The following is a 25,104-nucleotide window of genomic DNA, read 5'->3' as shown; positions in this document are numbered from 1 at the left end:
TTTGCAACTTCTTATGAGATTTAAACTACTGGAAAATAAAAGTTATTTTAAAAAGGAAAATAATAGTTGCAGTGTGGACTCTGAAACTCTGTCAGTGTACTTTGTGTTCTGCTCTGTTAAAGTTCACTGTCTGTGCTGTTTCCTGAGTGGGTCTGTTGCCCAGATAGGATTCTGTAGTATGTGGAAACAACACCTGTGCAGACGTTGACACCATACAGTGTTCACTACCAGAAATCCGTCGTTACATTGCCAGCAGTCTCCTCAGAAAAGTCTTCTGTCATTGGACACTCACAGAGGCAGATGCAAGTTTTCCAAAACTCTCTAGCTTACAGCTTTCACTGACACAATGATTTGATATCTGTATGCCAAATGGTCACCACGACCAATCTAGTTAACACCTATCACCACACAGTTACCATTTTTTCTTGTGATAAGGACTTTTAAGACCTACTTTCTTTCAGATATATAATACAGCATCTTGAACTATCGTCACCGTGCTGCGGGTTATATTCCCAGGACTTAGTTTCTAACTGGAAGTTTGTATCTTTTGACCCCCATCACCCATTTCACCCACCCTCCACCCCTGCCTCTGGTGACCACCAGTCTGTTTTCTGTATCAACGAGCTTGGTTTTTTGTTGTTTAGATTCCACATATATGTGAGATCATACAGTATTTGTCTTTCTCTGTCTGACTTACTTCACTTAGCAAAATCCCCTCAGGATCCATCTGTGTTGTCACACTTGGCAAGATTTTCTTCTTTTTCTTGTCTGAGCGATTGTATGTGTGTGAGTGTGTGTGTGTCTCTGTTGTGTTTTCTCTATCCATTCATCCGTCAGTGGACACTGAGCTTGTCTTCACATCTTGGCTATTATAAATAATGCTGCTATGAATGCAGAGGTGCAGACATCTTTTTGAGTTACTGTTTTTGTTTCCTCAGGTAAATACCCGGAAGTGCAATTGCTGTATCAGACGGCGGTTCTATTTTTAACTTTCTGAGGAACCTCCATATCATCTCCACAGTGGCCACACCAATTTACATTCCCACCAACAGTGCACAAGGGTTCCTTTTCTCCACATCCTCAACACCATTACTTCTTGTCATTTTGATGGGAGAGTGTTTCTTAATGTACAGATATCCAATATTTAAAAATATTTAAGATCTTTTTATCACTTTCTAAAATTGTTTTTTCTAGTTATAGGACATCTCCAACTTAATAATCCATTCTGAAAATCTGAAATAATCCATTCTGGAAAAGTGTTTCATGCTGAAACACTAACTGGAGATCTATTTTCCATTATTTTAAATAGAAAACCATGAGGCTGCAATGCATGTCATAACCAAGGACCCTGCCAGTTCCCTAAAGTGAAGCTACACATAGCAAAATGTCTACATGTAAGTACCACACTATCACGTTAGGGAGTAAAATGCTTAAAACTCGTTCCTGGCCACCGAATAGTTAATATGGTTATTAACTGGTGTCTTTTTCCCTAGCTTTTTAAAATAGAAACTTAGAATCATTTTAAGTCATTTTTCCTCTCCAATATAAGCATTTAAAGCTATAAATTTCCCTTTTTTATTTGCATTATATTTATAAATTTTCATACGCTGCATTTTTTATTATCATTCAGTTTGAAATATTTCCTGCTTCACTTTTATGGCCTAGCAGTTGGCTTGTCTTGATGAACAGTCCATGTGCAATGGTCAAAAAAAGGGATTCAGCAATTGTCACGTGATGTCCTGTAACTATTAGGTTAAAGTACTTGTTGTCAACTAGACCTACATCCTTACTGGTTTGTTTTCTACTTATTCTTTCAATTGCCAAAAAGATAGCTAAAATTTCCAACCATAATTGTAGATTTATGTGTTTCTCTCCTAAATCTGTTAGTTTTTGCTTCATATATTTTGCATTTCTATACACTAACAATCAGCAGCAAAAAGCTGAATTAAGAAAACAATTCCAGGGCGCCTGGGTGGCTCAGTGGGTTAAGCCACTGCCTTCAGCTCAGGTCATGATCTCGGGATCCTGGGATCGAGTCCCACATCGGGCTCTCTGCTCAGCAGAGAGCCTGCTTCCCTTCCTCTCTCTCTGCCTGCCTCTCTTGTGATTTCTCTCTGTCAAATAAATAAATAAAATCTTTAAATACCAATTGTATTTTTCACAGAACTAGAACAAATATTCCTCAGATTTGTATAGGACCACAAAAGACCTTGAATAGCCAAAGCAATTTCTTTTGTCTTTGAGAGAACTGCTTTATTAATACAAAACATACAAGCTATTAAGTGCTAAGAAATTTAAATATGTAAGGCATAGCAAACAGGTGACAATTCAACATCCAAGGCCCACAGAATGCTTGGAAGACTGCAACAGATTAGACTCCCATGGTGGAGAGGGCATCTTCAGAGGTGAAGGGAGCCCCAGTTTTAACAGCTTTTCAAGTTCCCTCTCCTCATCAAGGATCATGAGAGGCACTCCAATCAAGGGTAGGTGTGCAATCTGGTGCTCTTCAGGCAGGTCAAAACTCTCAAAATCTAAAGGATCAAAGAGAAATAATTTTTCTATTTCTGGAAAGGTGTCATCCTAGGCAAGAATGGAGCATTTTGCTTTGACAGTCTTCTCAGTCACCTTTTAGGCAGAGAAGTTTGGCCGCTTCTGACTGAGAGGCCCATTAGTTTTTACTGAATTTTCTGTGGCTCTGTTGACAGTTCCCAAAGACTTTGTGCCAACTCTAGCTAAGGCTGCTTGAGCATCAAACATTTTGCCTACACCTGGTATTGAAACATGAGATCTCCCATCTAAAGCTTTGGCTGGAGGCCTAGATCCTGGCTTCAGCCTGTCCTTGGGAGCCACAGTGCCTGGTTCTCCACTTTCCTTATTGACAAAGATCAGAGTAGCCGTTCTGGACTGGGTTGGGATTGACAACAAAACTCATCCAAGACTAGGCCTAACCAAAGCAGTTTTAAGGGAGGGGTGTGGGAGGTTGGGTAAGCCTGGTGATGGGTATTAAGGAGGGCACGTATTGCATGGACCACTAGGTGTGATGCATAAACAATGAATCTTGGAACAATGAAAAAATAAAGTTAAAAAAAGAAGAAGAAAGCTGGAGGTATCTCAATCCCAGATTTCCAGATATATTATGAAGCTATAATTAAAAGAGTATGGTACTGGCACAGAAATAGACCTGTAGACCAATGGAATGGGATAGGCCAGAAACAAATTCAAGTTTTTTTTTAAGATTTTTTATTTATTTATTTGACAGAGATCACAAGTAGGCAGAGAAGCAGGCGGAGAGAAAGGAGGAAGCAGGCTCCCTGCTGAGCAGAGAGCCCGATGCGGGGCTCGGTCCCAGGACCCTGGGATCCCGACCTGAGCCAAAGGCAGAGGCTTTAACCCACTGAGCCACCCAGGCGCCCCCAAATAACAAATCTTTAAAAAATAATAAAATAGAATCCTTTTTTGGTATTGAGTTGTAGGAGTTGTTTATATATATTTTGGATACTAATCCCTTAGCAGATATATCATTTACAAATATCTTCTCCCATTCAGTAGCTTGCCTTTTTGTTTGTTGTTGGTTTCCTTCACTGTGCAAAAGCTTTTTAGCTTTTCATTCATTCATTTTTGAGAGACAGTGATGGGGGAGAGGCAGATGGAGAGGAAGAAAGAGAATCTTAAGCAGATGCCACGCCCAGAGCAAAGCCCAGTGCAGATTTCCATCTCACAACCCTGAGATCATGACCTGAGCTGAAATCAAGAGTCAGGTGCTTAACTGACAGAGCAACCCAGATGCCCCTAGCTCATTTCTTTTTAGTACTGATTAATGTTCCATGGTCTGGAAGCACCACAGTTTATTTATCCAGTAACCTATTGAAAGAGCTCTTGGTTTCTTCCAAGTTTGGGCAATTATGAATAAAGCTGCTATAAACATCTGTGACTGGCCAGTGTCACCCAAGAATTCAGCCCCACTTCCTGCCCATGAAGATCTTGGGAATCAGTGTATAGCTACATGCGGGGACCTGAGAGGAGCAAGGGGAGATCTCCAATATTGACTTACAGAGACCACAGAGCCTATGTCGGGAGGGGATGGGAACTTGGGTAGGGAGGCCCATGTGAAAAGAAAGCCTGGTTTAATTGCCATGTTTGGACACATGGAGATAACGCTTTCACGTTTGTCAAAAGTTGGGGATGTATTGTCAGTTTCATGGAAAACATCAGTCAGTTGTTAATTTCAAGGAAAACAAAAAAGACACTGTTCTCATGGAACACTGTATACTTTACCTGTGGACAATGTCTATGATCTTAACAAAGTAGAATACTAATTTGGCAAAAAATGAAAAAAAAAAAAAGCCAAAACACTACAGGCAGTGTGGGGAGAAAAGGTTGTGTGTCAAGTTGGGGGTGTAAGTTCAATAGTAATAAATCAGTAATCATGCCCAAAATTGAAATAACTAGAATTTCAGTGTAAATCATTGTTTTCTATAAATACAGAGGCATATTACCAAAGAGAGTTGATGCTCATTGGGGTGGAAATATGGAGTAGGAGGGTGAAAAAATAGTACAACTGACTGAATGCATTATTAGCTTGATCTAAAATTGAAAAATATATGAGAGTAATTGACCACAATAACAGATGAATTTGGGGGAAAAATGACCACGTTCATGAGACAAAGACACCGATGGAACTCAGTACCCCTTTACACAAAAACAAACAAAAAAAAAAACAACAAAAAACTTCTTAGCAGACTACAAATAGAAGAAGATACACTTAATGTATTAAAGGGTATCTACCAAGATCCAGGTGAGCCTCATACTTAGTGACTTCAGTCCTGTCATCCCCACCTGTACTCAAGTTTATGTGGGAGATTTTAGGAAGAACACTTGGGCCAGAAAACATGCAGGGAGCTTGGAGAGCAAGAAGCAAAACCATCGATAGTCATAGATGATATTGGAAATAGACGAGTTATTAGAACTGAGAAGAAATGTTTGCAACATTGCTGGGGACAAGATCCAAATGCCAGGTCAGCAATTGTCTTTAAACCAAACAAGTAGAAAATGTATTTTCAAACAGACAGCATTGACAATAACCATAAAACTTGAAATGCATCTCAGGGATGATCTGAAAAAAGTCATGCAAAGGATTTCACAGAGAAAAATATTAAATTTTATTGACAGACATAAAGGAAGACCCAAATAAGTGAAGGGACAGACCTAGTCAAAGAAGGATGGTTGGGCTCACAATTGTCAAGGTGGCATTCCCCCTAAATTAACATACAGATCCAACACAGTTTTAGCCCACACCCTGGCAAGACTCTGTATGCCACGTGACAGTCTCATCTGTGGAAAGGTCCAAGAACAATACCGAAGACTGAACAAGCAAATACAGATGCCTCCCTAGCAATAGTGGATATGCAAGTGAGAACAGCGAGATACCATTTCCCCAAGAACAAGAAGCCAAAGTGAGGCAGTTGTGGAGGGATGGGGGCCAGGGCATTTCCTGCCGGGGGCCCTGTGACTCTAGGAAACTGTCTCCACACTGCACATACGGAGTACCCGGCAGCTCCCAGCAGAGCTGAAATACACATGTCCCATGATCACACCTGGGTGTGGGTCCCACAGAAACAAGAAGACAGGTGAAGGGTTTTTGCCGCTGTGTGGATTATGAAAGTGGAAAAGGGAGTAATTCAGGAGTGTCTCCGTAGGGGAATGTTGAAGAAGCTGCGGATTATCTACACAACAGAATACAATATGTCAGTTTGAGTAAATACGCCAGAGGTACAGGGAGAACCACAAATCAATCTCAAAAATGTAATGCTGAGGGCAAAACAGCATATTGCATGAAGATTAAACATAGTATAATACCATTATGTGAAGTTTAAAAATATGCAGAAACAGTACTGTATAAATGGTGGTGCATGGACACACACATTGTGGCAGAAGCCCAGAAATATCCCTGGGAATGACCTGAAACCAACGGGAGATGAGGGGTGGTCCAAAGGACGAGGAGGAAGCTCTGGCTGCTCCTGCCATACTTTATATATTTAAAAATAGAAGAGGGGCCGCCAGGGTGGCTTAGTCGTTAAGCATGTGCCTTCACCTCCGGTGATGATCCTGGAGTCCTGGGATCCAGCCCCAGATCAGGCTCCTTGCTCAGTGGGGAGCCTGCTTCTCCTCCTCTGCTTCTGCCCCTCCCCTGCTTGTGCGCACGCGCTCTCTCTCTCTCTGATAAATAAATAAAATCTTTAAAAAACAAATAAAAATAAAAGAAATATGGATGAAATATGGGGAATAACATTTTAGACTACTAAAATTTTAAAATTTGAGGTTTTTGTTTTGATGGCAATGCAAACTGAATCCAAGTGGTGGATACATGTGTGTTATTTCTGTGCAATACTTCATGTTGAACATTTTCCCTAATTGAAATAAAAGAAGCCTGTACGAGAAGAGGCTGTTCTAAGACCAGCAGGCAGCCACTCTCCACATGCAGCTACTGAGCATTTGAAATGCAGCTGGTCCAAACTAAGATGTACTCTATGTGTAAAATACAAGCAGACTTCTGGACTTTGTGTGGAAAAAAAAAAGAAAAATCTGAATGTAAAACCTATTTACCCTCTAGTTCTCCCAAGAGCAAGCACCTGCACTTGAATCAGGGCAAGTGGCAGGTTAGGGATTGTGCGGCACCATCTGGAATTAGACATCAGTCCAGCCAACAGTTGTTGAAGGAAACACTGATAAGCTGAGTTAGCAGAGAGCTGAGCTGAAGAGCTGGGAGATGGATGTGTGCAGACATGTGGACAAGATTCTGGGGTGGGTGAGGGGGTAGGTGTGGAGCCACTCAGCCAAGAAGGGAAAATGTTGAATTTGGGGGAAAAGCTGAGTTTAGGGTCCTAAGGGACCCTGAAGGGAGTCACAAACAGGCCGTTGGCTGTAAGCACCCAGAGTCTGGAAGGACACAGACTGTCATGCTACCCATCCCATACCTGGAGTATGCTGCTTAGAAACAGATCCTTGGTCTTGCCTTGCATCTAGAACAAGGCAGGTGTCCCATGCACCAGGAGAGACCAAGTTCAGGTCACAGCTCCCACACCAGCTCCATCCTGGGCAGAACTGAGTTCCTGAAGTCTCAGTTTTCCCACCTGTAAAGTCATCGTTTCCAGGATTGAAGGCGCAGAGAGCCTAAAGGCCCTGGCCCAGGCCTAGTGCTCCAGACAAGCTAGCCATTTATCAGGTGAGGCCCACACCACTGACAAAGATGATGGTTTATACTCCAGGTTCCACTTGGAGCCCCAAGGGCTGGCCTGCAGTCTTCAGAAACCCTTGTTGGATGGGCAAGTGAGGATGAAGCCTCTGCCAGCTGGTAGGGCCTTCTTTCCCCTGCCTCAGGAGTAGATGGTGTTGGGAGAGCAGTGAGGGAAGGCAGTGAGCTCATGGCTGGGGATGACTCCACTGTGGAGAACTGAAGTCATGACATAGGGAAAAATAACATGAGTTACACCAAAAATACAAGAGGGACTCTCATTGGCATGCCCACTGGGACAAGGGTAGGAATGCAAGGCAGACACTGTCCTGCAGGTGAATTCAAGGGAGGTCCCAGCAAAGGTGATGGCCCAACTGAGCCAGGACAAGGGGACAGAGGGTCAGGGGACAGGGGACAGGCATTCTCACAGAATGAGAAACCATGAACCAAGGCTGGAGCTGAGAGAGTAGGCAGAAAGAAAACTCCTAAGGTGAGTAAGACAGAGGCTGACCCAAGGTCCTGCAAATGTCCTGAGGTAGAGAGGCCTAGAGGAATCCCTGTCAGAGCGAGAAGGTCACTTTCCAAAATAGCCTGGGGTCCTGAAGCCTTTGTCTCTCAGCTGGACTGGCAGTCCCCCCAACCTCCCGGGCACTGAGGCCACTCCTGCCCCAACCCTGCATGGAGAGAAGAATGACATATGCCTGTCTGGATTTGCAAATTAATGTAGTTATTATGGCTGTTATCTCAAACTATTTGCAAATAAACCACATATAACTTATTTTCAGAAAGTTTTTTCCTCTTGGGCTATTAATTTTAATGTTTCAGCTTTTTTTAGAATATTCATCTGGATGATCTATTCAGGTCTGTAAATACCCATGGTCTGATGAGGGCTCCAACAGCGTCATTCGCGCACAGCATGTCCCAGGCAAGGAGTGCCGGTCCTCTGAGGTCCTTTGCAGCTAGGCCTGCACAGAAAGGCATAAATGTTTCCTGCAGGAAAGAATGAGCAAACCACAAACCTCAACTGAGCTTTGCCCTGAGCTCAGTATTGTCCTCCCAAAAGTTTGGTCCACCCAGAGCATGGCCTTATTTGCAGATCACATTGGATTAGAGTGGGACCTAAATCCAATGAGAATGTCCTTGTAAGACACAGAGGAGGGCACACGGGGACAGACGAGAAGGCCGCGTGCAGATGGAGGCAGAGACTGGGACATCAAGGATCGCTAGCAGCCTCCAGAAGCTGGGAGAAAGGTCTGGAATCTTTTTCCTCAGAGCTTCCAGGAGGAGCCAACTCTGCCAGCACCTTGATCTCAGGCCACAGACTGTGAGCAAAGCCACCCAGTTTCCATGCTTCGTGACAGAAGCCACAGGCGATAGATTCAAGCTACAGAGTACCAGCCCAAGAGACACACCCTCCTTCCTCTCCTGCTCAGCACCACAGCTCCTTCCTCTTTACCACTGCACACCAAGGATCTGACGTGCGCCCCACTCTTTATTCATTGAGCCCTACCAGATAGGAGCCTCTGCTCAGGTTGTCCCCAGCTCCTGGTAGCTCACAGAGAGGGCCGAAGGGTCAGGCTGGGCCAGGTCCACCAGATTTTGCTTTCCTTCAGGAAAAGGGGAGTTCTTAAAGAGTAGTTTCTGAGTAGGATAGCATGATCTGACCTGTGTTCTAGGGAAATGTTGCAATGGGAGTGGAGAAAAGGGAAAGGAGTAGGCTGGTGGGTTAGAAAAAGGGTAAGCACTGCCACGTCTGGGGCCTGGGTGTTGAGGAGAAAGGCAGGTGAGGTGGGCACCCCTCCTGGTGCCCTCAGCAAATCCAGGGCAGAGGGAGGGCAGAGGGTCCGAGCAGTCTCTACCCACCCACCTACCCATCCTGCACATCGCGGGTAGATCTGGCCACATCCGGCCACAGCCTTCAGGGCCAGGACAAGACCCGTGCAGAGATAAGCAGGAAAGGACTGCTGTGTGTTTAGAGGTGGGTGTTGTGCTTTAACACAGATTTTATTGATCCCAAAGTGATAAGACATTTTATTGACATTCTCTTGATAAATGGCAGGTAAAAAGGCAAAACAGAGATCAGGGCTTCCCTAGATGAAACTCCCATGTATAAACAGATTCCCCTCGAAACATGGAGATTTTAAGACAACTGTTATAAACACAGCTCTGGGAACCACCAGGCTTTTTCCTGCCACCCCAGGAAGTCCTTAGAAAATTCAGATTGGGGACACAATGATTCATGAATACTCTTTTCCTAAGTTCATTTTTTTCCCATTTTGTTGGTATTTTGTTCCTGTCAGTCACCGTATTAAAGAGTGGCAAACCAAGCAGATACTGGATCATCTGGAAAGTCAACCAGTTGGCGTTAGACTGCTGCCTCCGTCTCATGTAAGAAATAGGTACACAGGTATATAAAGTTTATACATATTTATATGCCAGAATTCACTTTTCTTAAGGTTTCTGTCATTTACTAACTTTCTTTCTTGATGAGAAAGCCATGCTTTGGGGCAGCAATAACCTGGAGGGTACCACAGGACAGCGTGGCAAGCAGGCAGCCCCTGCTCAGAGGGGGAGTTGAGCTGAAGGTGACCCCAGAGGGGTCAGCACCAACAAGCCGTGGCAGGTATCTGTGCAACACAGACCCTCCTAAGCAGCAAGGAGCTCAGCTTGCCCCACGCCACTGGCACCGAAGCCAGCGCGGCTCACATGTGGCTTGCTGTGCTGTGCCGGCAGCTGGGTGAGGGCCCATCCGCACTGTCCTCCCCCTGCATGTGACAGAGTGTGCAGAGCTCTGTGCAGCTCAGCACCCACCAGGCACCCTCCCAGGCATGCTCCCCATGAGCAAATCCCACCACACTGCAAGGGGGCGAGTCTGCGGCCAGGCTTCTCCAACTCAGACAGGCTGTACCTGGAGCCCTGGACACTCCCAGCAGGGCTGCTGCCTGGCCCTGTGCCAGTGTGTGCCTCCTTGCATGCATGTCTGTGCAGGTGTGTGCACACATGCGTATGTGTGTCCGTGTGCACATGTCCTGTGTGTGCACATATCCACACGGGTGCACACATGCATTTGTGTTTCTGTGCCCTCATGTGTACCTGTACTTGTGTGTGCGTTCATGCTGTGTGAGTGTGTGTGCCTGTTCAAGACCTCTGGCCGCACTGTGCCATAACACCCACCAGGACTGAAATCTTTCATCGCCAGCTGCATGGTCTTCATCACAAACACTGTCTTACTGCTCTTTAAAATCAAATGATTGCTTAATTGAATTTCAGTCAAAAATCCAATTGTGTGGTTCAGATTTGTGTTGCCAAGGGCAGACCACCCCCTCTGAAAAAGGAAAGACACCTGCGACCCTGGGAGGTCCGACTGATTAATCTAACTGATCAATCCAGGCAAACTCGCTTTGTTTGGCAGCTTCCTCATGTGTTGTCTTAGAGTACTCCCTTAAAGACAAACAACCTTTGTGTTGGAGACAATAACTTACAAACTCAGCAGTAAGCCGCAGAGCAACCCTAAGTGTGTTTGTTTCATGACGGTACTTCGTCGTAATCATGAACTCGGTCTGGCCGCCAATAGGCCAGCTAGCGGTTCATTGTTATTCTCAGAAGCAGAGAAAGACCCATTCTAAGAAAGTTCCAGGGACTGGCTTTATTTTCTAAGGAGCATTAAGGAATCAATTTTTAAAAACTAAAACTTATAGGAAGTAGGATAGACGGGCCTGAGAGGTGAGTGCCGTGAAGCAGGTGCCTGCCCGGGCGTGGGAGTGGCCCAAGGAAGTCAGTTCTAATTCAAAGGAAGCTCAGTAGCTTCATAATTCCCTGCCCATTTCCCTGAGTACTGATCTTTGGAACAATATAAGTTTAGGGAGACTTGATTTTATTTCCCCTAATAAAAAAAAAAATCCTGGTATCCCACATCATTATATCGGCCTCTATAAAGTGGAGTTAACAATGTATGTGGAGTCAGAAACACTCGCACCTTGAAATCTCTCGTCTAGTCTGTTGGTCACATAGAAGCTCGTCAGGGGAAATGCAGCTGTCGGCGCACCCCCAGGTGCTCCCTGCTGCCCCAGCCAGATGACCACACAGATGGCGTGAAACGCCGGCCACCTCCTGCACTGGACCCACCCACCTCACCCCCCTTCTGTCTTCTGTTCCAGCCCAAGAAATGTCCGAAACTTCAGAGAGGCCACTGATTCTGACTGCAAATCTGAAAGATTCATAAGGCATATAATGTTTTAAGCTGTACAAATTATGTTAAGATGGAACATTTCAGAAAACCAGAAGGATACTGGGAGGTCTGACATCTTATGTCCTTGCTGTTTGCTTTCTTGGAGTGGTGCCTGCCCAGTGGCCTTCCCACCCTGTGCCCACCAATCTGGGGTACACTGGCCTAGCAACCTCAGCTGTGTACGTTCTGGGGGATCAGCCTGGCAGCTGTCTATGAGAGTTCTGCAACAAGAGTGGGGCGCATTCCTGCTCAGGAAGCAGGAAACATCTGGCAATTCCTTCTTGATTTGACTTAGGTAGATTGGAGAAAGTATCTTAAAAACCACTTTTGCTGCCATGTATCATATTTTCTGTGTAAGGTTAATGGCCAGTGAGCTGGTGAGGCAGAGGCATGAGAGGGACCAGGCTATGAGGACCAGCAGTTGGACTAGTTGGGTTGTGCCCTCAACCTGGCTGAATCCAGAGGCTGAATATGGGCCAATATCTGAAGAGAACTGTGGATGAGAACCCATAAATTGGCTGTGAATCATCCTCTTTCCTCAAGCAACATCAGCATAACAAGAAGGAAACATTGGCCTGTTGCCTCTGATCATATCCCCCATGTTACACAGGAATTGCCCGAGCATCAGTGTGATGGGTTTGCCACCCCAAGGATCATGTGCTAACTGGTGACAGGTCTCCTCTCCTCTGCCTGGACATGGGACCTCTGCTCTCTAATAGCATCCACTGCAGCTGGGATGGGGCTTTGGTTGTCTAGGTTAGGGAACTTGGGGTTTGTGCAAGATACCTGGGAGCTAAGAAGTCTCATCCCAGAGCCTGGACCTGGAAACTCCACCTCCAGCCCTAAAACTGGCTACATTCCCAGTTAGAAGTGAACCCCTATACTAGAAAGATGTTACACGTAATTCATTTTTTCTCACCTAGAGTGCTTTTGTGTGGTGCTCACCCCTGGCAGAGCACTGGGTGTGCCCACACCTCCCTTTGCAGGAGGCACACACTATTCAGGCCAGGATGGGGCTCTGCTCCAAGCACCTTGAGAATTACAGGCATCCCTGTCTGGCTCCACAAATCCAGCACATGCAATAGAACTACCTTTTGCCCCCAAGACTCTGAGCCAGCCTGGCTCTCAGTCAGCCCTCCAGACGGGATGGAAACACATTTTGCTGTCACCTAGTATGCATTTCAATATAATGTGTGTAAGTATGCACACACATGTATATATATCCTAAGGATATAGAAGTATGACCTTCACATCAATTAAGGCTATTTAAGGGGTGTATTTTAAATGAAATGCTATAATATACAAAATTACCAGATATTAATGAATTAATTAACAGGAAAATAATCTTTGCCAGAAAAACTATGACTGTGATTTTCCAAAATAGGATCAGATTGTTCATATATATTAACCAAAAGTAAGCCCAGCTTTGCAGTAGAAACCCCACTGCCAGTCTGAAAGTTAGCTTTAGGAAGGGGTTGGTTGGATGGAGTCAACCACCAGCAGAATACAGCTGTTCAAATTTAACACCGGACCAAATTCAACCATTTGCCCCAAACTGATTTGTGTGTCGACGCCCCCTAACTCCAATTTGATGAATATCTCAATAACATAGCAATTAATTTAATAAAGGAACTAACCAATTTTAAATTGCAATAAATTTACCAAACATTTTCACTGTTTATGGAGAGCTTTACAGTAAGAAAGTATCAACAAAAGCAGGCACATCCGTGTACAAAGTGTTGCCGCTGGGTGCTGTTTCGCTTCGGCCACCCCTAAAGTACCCGCTGCTTTTTCTGTCCTCTCAGCGTGGGTCCTTCCTCCCGCGAAATCACCCTCGCTCTCTGAGCTCTCTCACCCTGAACCGGACTTGCCAAAGAGAAGTGCGATGGGGGCGAGGCAACCCCAAGACATTTATTGTAAACTTTAAAATGGAATCCGGATACGAACAGACACAGAAAAGAAGATAAACCTCCCAGACACAGAAATGGTGATAGTGAAGGACCAGTCTCGCGGCGAGGAGCCCTCAGCGACGCGAGGCCAGTCCGCCCCTGAAGGTGCCACGCCACGCCAGCCCTGGTCCTCCCTCGCTGCGGCGGCCGGGCGGGGAGGCGTGCGCGGGCTCGAGCGCTGTCTATCTGGGCTGGGCCCGGGCACTCAGCAGGCCGGGCTTGGCTCCCACGGGCGCCCCGCCTCGCAGGGTGGCCGGCAGCAGTAGGGGTAGGAGGCGTTGAGGTCGGGGTCCGAGGGCGCGTACCCCGGCAGCTCCACCGACGGGTGCCCCCCGCAGCACACCTCCACACCCGCCTCGTCGAACGCGTGGAAGACGCCCACGTTGATGTAGGAGACGGCGTGGTGCGCCGCGAAGCCCGCGCAGTCCCCCGGGGCGGTGAAGTCCGACTCCTCCGGGGACAGGATGGAAGCCTCGCTCGGCCGCGGCTGCAGCCGCCGGCCGCGCCGGCCCCGCCGGCCCCGCCGCGCCCGGGAGGCTGGCGGCTGCGCGCGGAGCCCCGGGCCGCCGCGGGGCCGCGCCAGGGCCCGGCCTCCCCTCCGCCGGCCGCGCCGGCCACGCCGAGCCTGCGACGACCTGTAGTTCTTGACCAGCAGGAGGCTAAGCAGGCCCAGGAGGCACTCGAGCGAGTTGAAGACTGTGGAAAGCACCAGGCCACGCTGGTAGTCCTTCAGCTGCCGGCACTTGGCGGACGTGGCGCTGTCCAGGGTGCTGCGGGAGCGCTGCGCGCCGGGGGCCGGGCCGGGGGCGGCGGCCGCGGAGCCCGGGGCCGGGCCGGGGGCCGCGGCCGGCGCGCGGGGCGGCAGACAGTAGTGGGAGTACTTGCGTTCCACTAGGGACACGGTGTCGCCGTCGATCACGGCGCCCGCGAAGGCGCTAAGGACCCCGAGCATGAAGACGAGAACGCCGAGCAGGAGCAGGTTCTGGCTGTTCACTGGCCCTGAGGGCCCGGCTGCGGCCCCTGGCTCTCCCGGCGCGGCCTCTGGAGCCCCTGCCGGGGCCGCGGGGACCCCAAGCCCCGGGCCCGGCCCCGGCCCCGCGAGGGGCGCGTCCCGGGGCCCGCAGCAGAGCAGGGCGGCGCCGAGCAGCGAGAGGCCGGCGGCCAGCAACAGCCCCGAGTAGAAGGCGCCGGCGGCCGCCCCCAGCCGGAACGGCTCCCCGCGCAGCTCCGAGCCCAGCGAGAAGCACTTGAGGCCGACGGCGGCGGCGCTGAGCGCGCAGGCGAGCAGGAGGCAGGAGGAGAGCGCGGCGCAGGCCCCGCGGACGCTCCACTTCATCCTCCGCGCCCGAGCCGGCCCGCACCCCGCGCGCCCGCCGCCGCCCGCCGCCGCCCCCGCCGCCTGCGCCTCCTCCCGGCGCCGCGCGGCCGGACCGCCGGCCTCCTCCTCATCCTCCCGCGTCCTCTCTGGCCCGCGCCACCGCCGCCGGAGTCCGCATCCTCCGCCTCGCGCCGCCGCCGCGGCCCCGCGCCGGGAACCGATGCGGCGCGGAAGACCGCAGGGCGCGCGCGCCCCCTCCCCAACCCGCGGCGCCCCTCCCTGGACGCTCCACTCCCCCCACCCCACCCGCGGCCCCGTGAGCCTGGCCCAGGCGCCGCCCTCCTCCGCCCCCCCAACCCCCGCAGCCCCTAGGACGCCCCTCTGCCGCCTCCCCAAGGAGAAGTGCCCCCCCCCGTCTCTCCGCCTTCCTCCCACTATCTTGGCCGCTTTGGGAACACTACCACCTACCCCATGACTCTCTCCCCTCCCCCCCCCCCCCGATCCCCCCTAGGGGTCCAACCCCCAGTACCTCCCACCTCTTGTGCCCCTAGGTCTGCACTTCCCAGGCGACCAGGTTCCACGCCCACCGGCCTGCCAGCGGCCTGGACGCCAGAGGAAGTTAGCTTGGGGTGCAGGGAGGAGGGGAAGAGGGGAACCCGGTGCCGTCAGGATATGAGGGAAAGCCTGGGTACAGGAGAGGGGGAGGGGACCACTCTGCAGGACAGGGGAAGGAGAAGGACCCAAGAAGGGAGAGCCCAGGTGGGGAGGAGGTTTGGGTCGGGGGACGGGAGATGGGAGCCCAGAGAAGGGGTGAGCCTGGATGCTGAGGGGGATGGGTACGGGAGTCTGGATGCCAGGGAGGGGAGGGTTAAGGAGATCAGGTGCTGGGACCCTCCAGCGCAGCCTGGGAATCGCCAGCTCCTGTGCATGGGGGTGGTGGGTGTAAGGTTTTGCAGGCGAGGTAAACACAACACCAGGCGAGGTAGGCGCAAGTGGAGAGGTGGGTAGAAGTGCTGCCCAGCTGGAGGTGAAGCCTCCGACAGAACCTTGGATGAATCTCATTTGGACATGCAGAATTTTCCTCAGGCTCGGGTGCGTGTGAGTTAATTCATCAGAAGGCGATTCACGGCCTGAGTGCAACGGTGGGGGAGCGGGGGGGGGGGGGGGCAGTAAAGAGCCTCTTTCTGACCATCCGAACTCAAGGTGTGTGGGGCGAGCGAGATGGCCTTCCCCCAGGTCTCTCTGGGCCCTCCATCTTCTTCCTGAAAGGTGCCCTGGGATGGGACGTCTCCGGAAGGCCCTCTGAGGTCCCATCAGGCCGAGTGGCTGGGCCTGCGCCTGCGGTTCCTTCCACAGCGTCTCCGCTGCTGCAGCAGCAAGGCCTGGGGAGCCCATGACTCACTCTGCTGGCTAACTGCAGCGTTATAACTTTGCGTTGCATCCAGGAGAGGCAGGCGTGGCTGCAGCTAGGGAAAGAGCTGGGGGCGCTGGGGGAGCAGGGGAGATGCAGGGTGCTTTGGAACACACCTCTGTTCCTGCCACCTACTTAGCCAGTTCTGGCCTACAGAAACATCCCCCTGAGCTCACAGTTTCATGCCCCTTCCTGCGAGGAGTGCGTGACCATTGGTGCCCCGCGAGTACCCCGGCACAAGCCCCCAGAGGTTCCTTGTGTCTGGAGAAAGCCACACCCACATTCTCAAGGCAGCCCGCGTGCAAGAGCCCCTCGCCCACATTTCACGGAAACCATCTGCCCAGTAAATGTAATATGAAGGCCCTTCATGCGGCTCTCTGGACATTTGCGTGGGATTGACTCGAAATGCGATAGCTGTGAGGAGGAGCAGGTTTCACTGTATTTTTAGCAGGCAGTGCAGATTTTAGAACATCAGCTGAACCTCCTCGTTCTGTCCTGCTCCTCATGCAGGATGACTTGCCAGAAAAGTGGGAATAGTGAGCCTTCTTTCACATTTATGGTGTATAGGTTTTAAAAAGACAGTGTGTAAATCAGCTTGTATAATAATCGTGGCACCCACGCGCGTGAGCGGAGTTGCCATGAGCTTACTTCCAATGATTATTCCGGTTTCCAGGGAGACGAGGTTTGCAGCCACCTCCGTGGAGAAGGATGGAGCAGTCTCTCCACTCCTCGTGCGTGCCGCTGCAGCCAGATTGATTAGGCTTTGGGGGCGGAAGTGAACTGACGTTAGCTCTTCCTCCGCCCCGCCCTGATCCTCCGAAGGAGGCTGGAGGCAGGAGGCAGGAGGCTGGAGCCCTTGAACCTGGCGGGAGTGGGGGCGGGGCACGGGAGGCGGGGCTGCACTGGAAGGGGCTATGTGGTAGCTACTGTGAAGGTCAGAGGCTTGGAATTTTTTTTTTTTTTTTTTGAGATCTGGCCTCCTCTCTCCTTGAGTGCCCCCCACACCCATCAACCCTTGGCTGTACACTTTCATTCCCCTGACCACCTCTGCTCCTTAAACTCATCGTACCTCTTCCTGCCACAGGGCCTTTGCATATGCTATTCCCTCTTTCTGCTGTATGTTTCCCTTGCCACATCCTCACCTGGCTTCTACCGTCTCATTTCTTATATCTTAGCTTCACCTCACTAACTTTTGTTGGGTGCCTGCTGTCTTCCAAACACTGTAGAGTGTTTTGCACAGGTTTTCTTATTTAATCCTTGCAACAAACCCTGAGTCAAGTGGCCCTGTTACTCTCATAGAGGCTTTCCATGAATAAGTCAGTGACTTGTGGAGTCAGGGTACAAACCCAGCCTCTGTGCACAGCCTCCCTACACCTTCACCTCCCTCTGCCCCACTAACCTCCCTCTCTGCTTCCCCTCCTCCCTGTCCCCCCACCTCCCTGCCCCCCAGCCCCTGGCAGAGGGTTCCCCATAACAGATAGGAACTCCTGGTGGTCTAAATGTCTGTCTTTCCCATCATGGTTGCTCAGTGCAGGCAGTCTATGTCCATCTTGTCTCCCTGCTTCTCCCCATCAGGATTCAGTCCTGCCCTGGCTGTGTGGAATGAGTGAATGAGCGAATGAATGAGCAGTGGTCAGCTGCTAACCTTGTGTCACTCTGTCCTGTGACAGAATCTAAACATCTGTTTGGTTCTGCTCACTGGGAGAAAAGGCAAGGCCAGCAGGCAGAAGAGGCATCCACCTCTGTGTTGAGGTTAAGGAAGGCTCTCTAGGAGAGAGCCACGAGGGAGGTGGGAGCAGGCAGCAGGAGGAAAGGCTGAGGAGGGAGCTGGAAACTCCTGGACCTCCAGAAACCTTGGGGCCAGAGAGCAGGTGACCTGTCATGAAGGGTCTTGAGCTGTGCCAGTTTGGAATTCATCTTGAGGATGGGGAGACCCTAGACGGGCAAGTGGATGCTATGGTGCATGTTTTGGAGGAATACTACCCAGGGTTCAGTCCAAGACTGGGTTGAGGATGAGGGGATGAAGGCATGTGGGAGTGGTGGGAGCATTTGGGGCACAGATGGAAGGGTCCTGCCCCATCATGGTGCTCATTGCAAGTGTTGTAAGCTCTGCTATTTGCTCTCTGGCACTGAGCAGATAGTCACCTGTCTTCCCCTCTGTCTGTAGGAAGGAGGGCCAGCCATCTGTGGTCCTTGTGTTTTTTTTTTTTAAGATTTTATTTATTTATTTGAAAGAAGGAGCAGGAGCAAAGCAGGGGGAGGGGCAGAGGGAGGAGGATAAGTAAACTCCCCACTGAGCAGGACTCTGGGATCATGACCTGAGCTGAAGGCAGACACTTAACCAACTGAGCCACCCAGTTGCCCCTGTGGTCTCTGTTATACAGAGCTTCCTTTAATGGTGACCCCACAACCATCCCTCTCTCAGGGAAAGGGCCTCTCTGCACCTGAAGTGGTTTCTGACACCTATAAACAGGGGTGTGAATTGGAATGACCCACGTACATTTTGAAAACTGATTCTGTTGCTTTCTGGTGGAATCCTTTCCCCTAACCCCTACCAGACTCAACTGGGAAGCCCTTCCCTCCCAGCCATGCAGCATAGCCAGAGGGGCCCCTGGGAGGGAGTAGTGTGATCTACAGTGGGGTGACTTGGGGCACTCAGAGGTCAGGCAAGGGACAAACTCTGGAAAGAAGCAACACCCCAGTGAGCAATGACTTCAGACCCATTGTTGGGGCAAAAGAAGTGATTCTAAACCTCACAGAGCCTACCAGAGACCCATCACAGGGACCAGGGCAGCCCCTCCAAGTGGGACACATCATTGCCTAAGTCTAAAGACAGGGAATCAGAGCCCAGAGGTGGTGACTCAAACCTTCATGTGTTGTTGTTGTGGGTTTTTTTCTGATTACAACAGTTATCATACTTCAAGTGAAGAATATTTTCCCTATCAGCTTTAAATGTCACTTTAATATTTATGTATTTATTAGTATTTGAAATCCAGTCTCCTAGAGAATTGACTTCAGTTAATTTGATTGATGCTAATTATTTTTCTCTAATTTATCATTTAACTTTTTGGTATTTTTATCCTTTATCTTTTTACCTGGCTAAATAGTCAAAATTTTCTCTTATTATTAATTCTCAGCCCCTGTTTTCCAGGAGCAATCAATATGGATCTTCACTTATCGATGTGGTTTGTGCATTTCCATGCCAGCTCTGCATAGGGGATGGACAATCTGAAGAATCACTCTTACAAAACCAGAGCCAGTGAGCTCTGCAAGATGCAAGAATGCACCTTAATTATTATTTCAAGTGCTTTTGTCTTGTGAGATATAATAGATTCATGGAAAAAGTCCATAAAATACACATGTAACAGCCTAATGACTTATAAGTGAGCATCTAGATACTTGCCGCCAAGTCAAGGACCAATATGGCAGGACCTGAGTACATAGCAGGCCCCTCCCCAGTCACTTCACCCCTCCCAAAAAGGCTCTGCCAACTTCCCTTGAAACCACCTCCTTGTGTTCACTTAGACTTCTATCACCTGGCATGCACCCCTAAGTATTTTAGCTTGGCTTTGTGTGGTTTTTGAACTTCTTATAAGTGGAATTATAGAACATGATTGTTGTATGTCTGCTTCCCTTCATCCAACTTGATATCTGTAAAATTTATGCCTGTCGATTTATGTGTAGCTCGTTCACTTTCATTGCTGGATACAAAGCCATTTTAAGAATAGGCCACCATGTATTTATCCATCTTCCTAATGATTTGATTTGATGGTTTATAGTTTAAATGACTAAAGCTGTTGTGAACTTCTTTATGTGTGTGTACTGATGTGCTTTGGCATGCATTTTGTCAGATCATGAGGAATATATCTGTTCATATTTTCGCACGCTTTTTTACTGACACCCAATTGACGGGTGATTAGCAATCACTAATTTCCAAGCATACAACTGCACACAGTGGTGATACAGGGATGTTCCTCTCCACACAAAGCCCCTCCTGTCAGTCTGCCTCTCCTCACTCCAGCTCCCACGCCCCTGCTTATCTGCCTTCTGGGCTAGAGTTTAAGTATAAGATTTCATATACCTAGAATCATAAAATATATATTCTTTTATGACTGCTTCTTGCATTTAGCATAATGCTTTGTTTTTATCCATTCATACATATTGCTGAGCCCAATTCCACCAAAATTTGTTTATCCATCCACAAATTGGAGGATATTACAGCTTTTTCCACTTGAAGCTATTATGAATAAAGCTGCTATTAAGATCCATGTACAAGTCTTTTGTAAACATATTTTTTTTGTTTTTTTTAAAGATTTTATTTATTTATTTGACAGACCGAGATCACAAGCAGGCAGAGAGACAGGCAGAGAGAGAGGGGAAAGTAGGCACCCTGCTGAGCAGAGAGCCCAATGCGGGGCTCAATCCCAGGACCCTGAGATCATGACCTGAGCTGAAAGCAGAGGCTTTAACCCATTGAGCCACCCAGGCACCCCTAAACATATGTTTTAATGTCTCTTGGGTATATACCTAGGAGTAGGATTGCTAGGTTCTACAGTAAGTTTGTATTTAACTTTATAAGAAACTGACAAACTCTTTTCCAGAGTGATTGTGCCACTGCATGCTCCCCATGGCCTTGTATGACAGTTCACCAGACCTTGGGGCTGTCTGCAATCTTCCTTCCAATGTTGATCATGCTGGTGGGTCTGCAGTGGTATCTCACTGCAGTTTTAATTTGCATTACTCTGGTGACTAATGATGTTGAACCTCCAACATTTCATCTTTGGCAAAGTATCTGCTCCTAAGAGCTTATAAGAAGTTAATAAGTTATGCCTTTTTGTTTATCTTCTTTCGTAAAGTATCTTTCTAAATCTTTTTGTGATTTTTAGCAATTGGGCTGTTTTCATGTACGAGCTCTTTATACATTCCAGACACAAATTCTTCATCAGGCACTTGTACAAATATTCTCCCCGTCTTGGACTTGCCTTTCAATCTGTTCATCAGTACCTTGTAAGAAACAAAAATTTTCCATTTTGTTGGAGTCTGATTTATTACTTTTTTCTTTATGAGTTTTGTGTCCTGTCTAGGGAACATTTGCTTAAACCAGGGTTACAAATATTTTCTTTTATGTCTTTTAAGAGTTTTACAGTTTTAGGCCTTACATATAAGTGTCTGATTCACTTTGAGTTAATTTTTGTATATGGTGTGATGTAACAGCCAAGGCTGTTATTGTTGAAGAGGATGTCCAACTGTTCCAGTATCATTCGCTGAAGATACTCACATTTCCCATTAAACTACCTTGGCACTTTTATTGAAAATCAGTTGTTTGTAAAAATGCGGGTCTATTTCTACATTCCCAATGCTGTCCCATTGAGCTATATGTCTGTCCTATGCTAATACTATACTGTATTTACTACTATAGCCCTCTAGTAAATTTTGAAATCTGACAGAATAAGTCCTCCAAATTTGTTCTTTTTCAAAATCATTTTGACCATTCTAGATCCTTTGATCTTCCATATAAATTTTAAAATCACTTTGTCAGTTTCTACCCAAAAATGTCTATCAGACTTTTGATTGGGGTCATATTGAACCTATAGATTACTTTGGGTAGAAATGATTTGCTAGCAATATTAAATTTTCTAATCCGTGAATGTGATTTGTCTCTACATTTATGTCTTTATTAATTTCTCTGAATATTTTATAATTTTTCAGTATACAGGCCTTGTACACATTTTGCTAAACTTACCTGTAAGTATTTCATATATTTAATGCTTTTATAAATGCTACTTTAAATAATATTTTATTGTGCAATTGTTTGTTAGTATACGGAGATACAATTGGTTACTTAAAATTGCCTTTTTATCCTACCACCTTTCTAAGTCCACTTATTAGTTCTAACAGCTAGTTTTTTTGTTTGTTTGTTTGTTTGTTTTTGAGAAAGAATGAGAGACAGAGCATGACAGGGGGAGGGGCAGAGGGAGAGAGAGAATCTCAGGTAGGCTCCACACTTAGTGCAGAGCCCAACAAGGGGCTCAACGTAGGGCTCAATCCCATGACCCTGAGGTCATGATCTCAGCCAAAATCAAGAGTTGGTCAATTAACCAACTGAACCACCTAGGCGCCCTTCTAACATCCATTTGTAGGTTCCTTAAGATTTTCCACATAGACAACATATAAGTAAGTAGAAACGGCTCAATGTTTCCCTTCTCCCTTGCATGCCTTTTATCTCTTTTTCCTGCTGGGGTGCACCTGCTTGGCCTTCACACAGAGCAGAGGTGATAAGAGTAATATCCTTGCCTTGCCCCTGATCTCATGGGAAATCATTTGGTCCTTCAACCTTCAGTCTGATGTAAGCCGTAGGCTTTTGTAGATAACTTTTCCCCAGTTAAAATCTAGTTCTGTGTTCTGAGAGTTTTTATCATGAATAGGTGATGAATTTTTTCAAATGTCTTTTTTGTTGTCATAATCTATTATCCTTTTTACTCATAGTTGGATACACATATCCTTTTTACATATCATTTTATTGAAGATTTTTAGGCCTGTGTTAATTAGGAATATTAGTTACAGTTTTCATTCTTGTGATGTTTTTGTCTTGTTTTAGTGTCAGAGTGATGCTTATTTCATAAATGAGTTGGAAAATGCTCCCTCATTTCATCTTTTCTGTAAAGGTTTGTATAAAATTGGTATTATTTCCTGCTTATTATTTCTTACTTAGGAAACCACTTCCTTAATTGTTTGGTAGAATTCACTTGTGAAACCATTGTGAAAGATTTCTTTCTGGGATGATTTTACCTATAACCTCAAATATATTCAAAAATTTTGAAAACAGTTTTGGAGATTTTGGGGTTAAAAATTTTTAATGAATGCTAATAGTTTGTGTCTTTCAGGGAATTTGTCCATTACATTTATGTTTTTAGATTTATTGGCATAAAGTTGTCCACAATATAAGTGGTTAACTTATAAGTTGGTTTTTCTTTTTCAGTCTGTTAATGTGGCACATGACATTCCTTGAGTTTCAATATTAAACCAACCTTGCATTCCTGATATAAATCCCACTTAGTCATTGTCAAGCACATAGCATCTTCTGCCTGTTATCAGGAGGAGAAACAAAGATTTCTGACCTCTACATCTTGGTGTTAGAGCCACCAAACACACACACACACACACACACACACACACACACACACACACCACGCCACAGTCAAGCACTGAAGGGAGCAAGCTCCTCACACTAGAAGTCACAGACCAAGATGAGCGTTGGTGGTGAGTGTTGGTCTCCCACGGCCAATGGGTCCTTCCCAGTAACTGATGCATGGCCATTAGCCTGCATGCACCCCTCTCATGCTGCAGTGGACAACTCCAGCCCTCACCACATGGACAGGAGTAGCAGTGGGCTTTGGTCAGATGCCAAATGATGTACACACTTCAGCAGAACAAAGGAGCACACACTGAATCTGAAAAGGAAAGATATTCCCACACAAGGTGATAAGCCCAACAGACTGTGAGTTTTTGTTTGTTTGTTTGTTTGTTTACCTCTGGTTTAGTGACTTAAAATAACAATGCGTGAATCAAATCTCTTAATTTGAACTTGAATTTATTTTAAAAAGTTCAATAAACCTTAAAGAATAAAATGTTGAAAAAATTTTAATTCCTTAGCATCTATAGGATCTGTAGTGAAATTCCTTATTTCATTGCTGATATTAGTAATTTGTGTGATTTTCTTGATCAACTTGACTAGAGGTTTATCAATATTTCTGGTCATTTCAAAAAAACTAGTGTTCGGTTTCATTATTTTCTTATTGTTTGCTTCATATTTCATTGATTTCTCCTCTTTCATTTGTACCTTTTTTCCTGCTTACTTTGTCTTTATTTTTTATTGTGTTATGTTTGTCACCATACATTACTTTGTCTTTAGTTTATTCTTTTTCTTGTTCTGATTTGAGATCTTTCTTCTTTTCTTATATAATCATTTAATGCTATAAATTTTCCTTTAAACATTGCTTAGTAGCTTAAAATAACAAGTGAATTGAGCTTGAATCCATAAAAGAAATTTTCACTTTTTCTTTATACTCCCCCACAACTTTTTTAAGGTGCTACCTGATGGAAAATACTAAATGGGAGTCCTCAAACTTAAAGACAAGAGTTGGAAGGACAGATGGATGGTGGATGGATAGATGGTTGAGGGATGTGGGATGAAGGAGAGATGGGGGATGGATAAATAGGTTGGATGGATGGATAAAGTAAGATAGAAGAGACGCCTTGAATGGACCAATGATGTCAATGACTCATGAACCAGGGAACAGGATTAACTCAATTCTGCATCTGCTGAGGTAGTAAACAGCCTCAGATGAGCGTGGCTTACAACAAAGTACCCTCACATGGTTGTTGGACAGCGGTGGTATGTCCTCTTCATTATGGGACCTCAAATAGGGAAACAGCTCCTTTGGGGATGAGGTGTTTTTATGGAAAAAGGATAAAAGGCAATGGTGGACCTATCCTATGGCTGTTTAGTATATGTGCTGCCGAAGCGAGCACCCTATGGCTGTTTAGAAGTAACGTTTTCACTTCCTCCCATATAACCAAAGCCACAGGTTAGTTGCCTCAGGTCAATTGCAGGGATGGAGGGGATGGATCTCAATTCTCTTACTAGAATGTTGGCCACAGCTTTACAACTCCAGCTGGGCAGTAGTGTTTTATCCCAAATCCAGGCCCTGAAGCCACTTTCCTTGCAGCAAGTTTCTTCTGGGCAGACCAATCTTTTGAGCCAGACTATTCTATCACAGAGCTTTTAAGTCTTCCTCTTTGTCCTTGGCTCTATGATCATTACTTGAATTTTTCTGTCTCAGTGACTACAATCACACACCTCTCCTGAACTGAGGACCCTCTCCCTTATTACTCATTTTCTGATGCATTCCGTCTGTCTCTTCACTCTCACTTCCTGTGGTAAGTCCCACACCGGGATTCCAGACT

At 47.0% G+C, this 25,104-nt stretch overlaps 1 protein-coding gene and 1 pseudogene across 1 annotated transcript; both read right to left on the bottom strand.

The window, feature by feature from the left end:
- Positions 1 to 2,306: 2,306 nt before the first annotated feature.
- Positions 2,307 to 7,142, bottom strand: LOC123936847 (annotated as a pseudogene).
- A 2,114-nt stretch (positions 7,143 to 9,256) lies between these two features.
- Positions 9,257 to 14,936, bottom strand: TMEM271 (transmembrane protein 271). Its single transcript, XM_045987227.1, has one exon. It carries the CDS (start codon positions 14,742 to 14,744, stop codon positions 13,614 to 13,616), a length of 1,131 nt encoding a protein of 376 aa, XP_045843183.1. The 5' UTR covers positions 14,745 to 14,936; the 3' UTR covers positions 9,257 to 13,613.
- Between the last annotated feature and the right edge of the window lie 10,168 nt (positions 14,937 to 25,104).

The sequence above is a fragment of the Meles meles genome, chromosome 2 (assembly GCF_922984935.1).
Source record: "Meles meles chromosome 2, mMelMel3.1 paternal haplotype, whole genome shotgun sequence".
Classification (NCBI taxonomy): domain Eukaryota; kingdom Metazoa; phylum Chordata; class Mammalia; order Carnivora; family Mustelidae; genus Meles; species Meles meles.
Note: the sequence above shows the minus strand (reverse complement) of the source record. Positions and strands in the feature narration are given on the sequence as shown.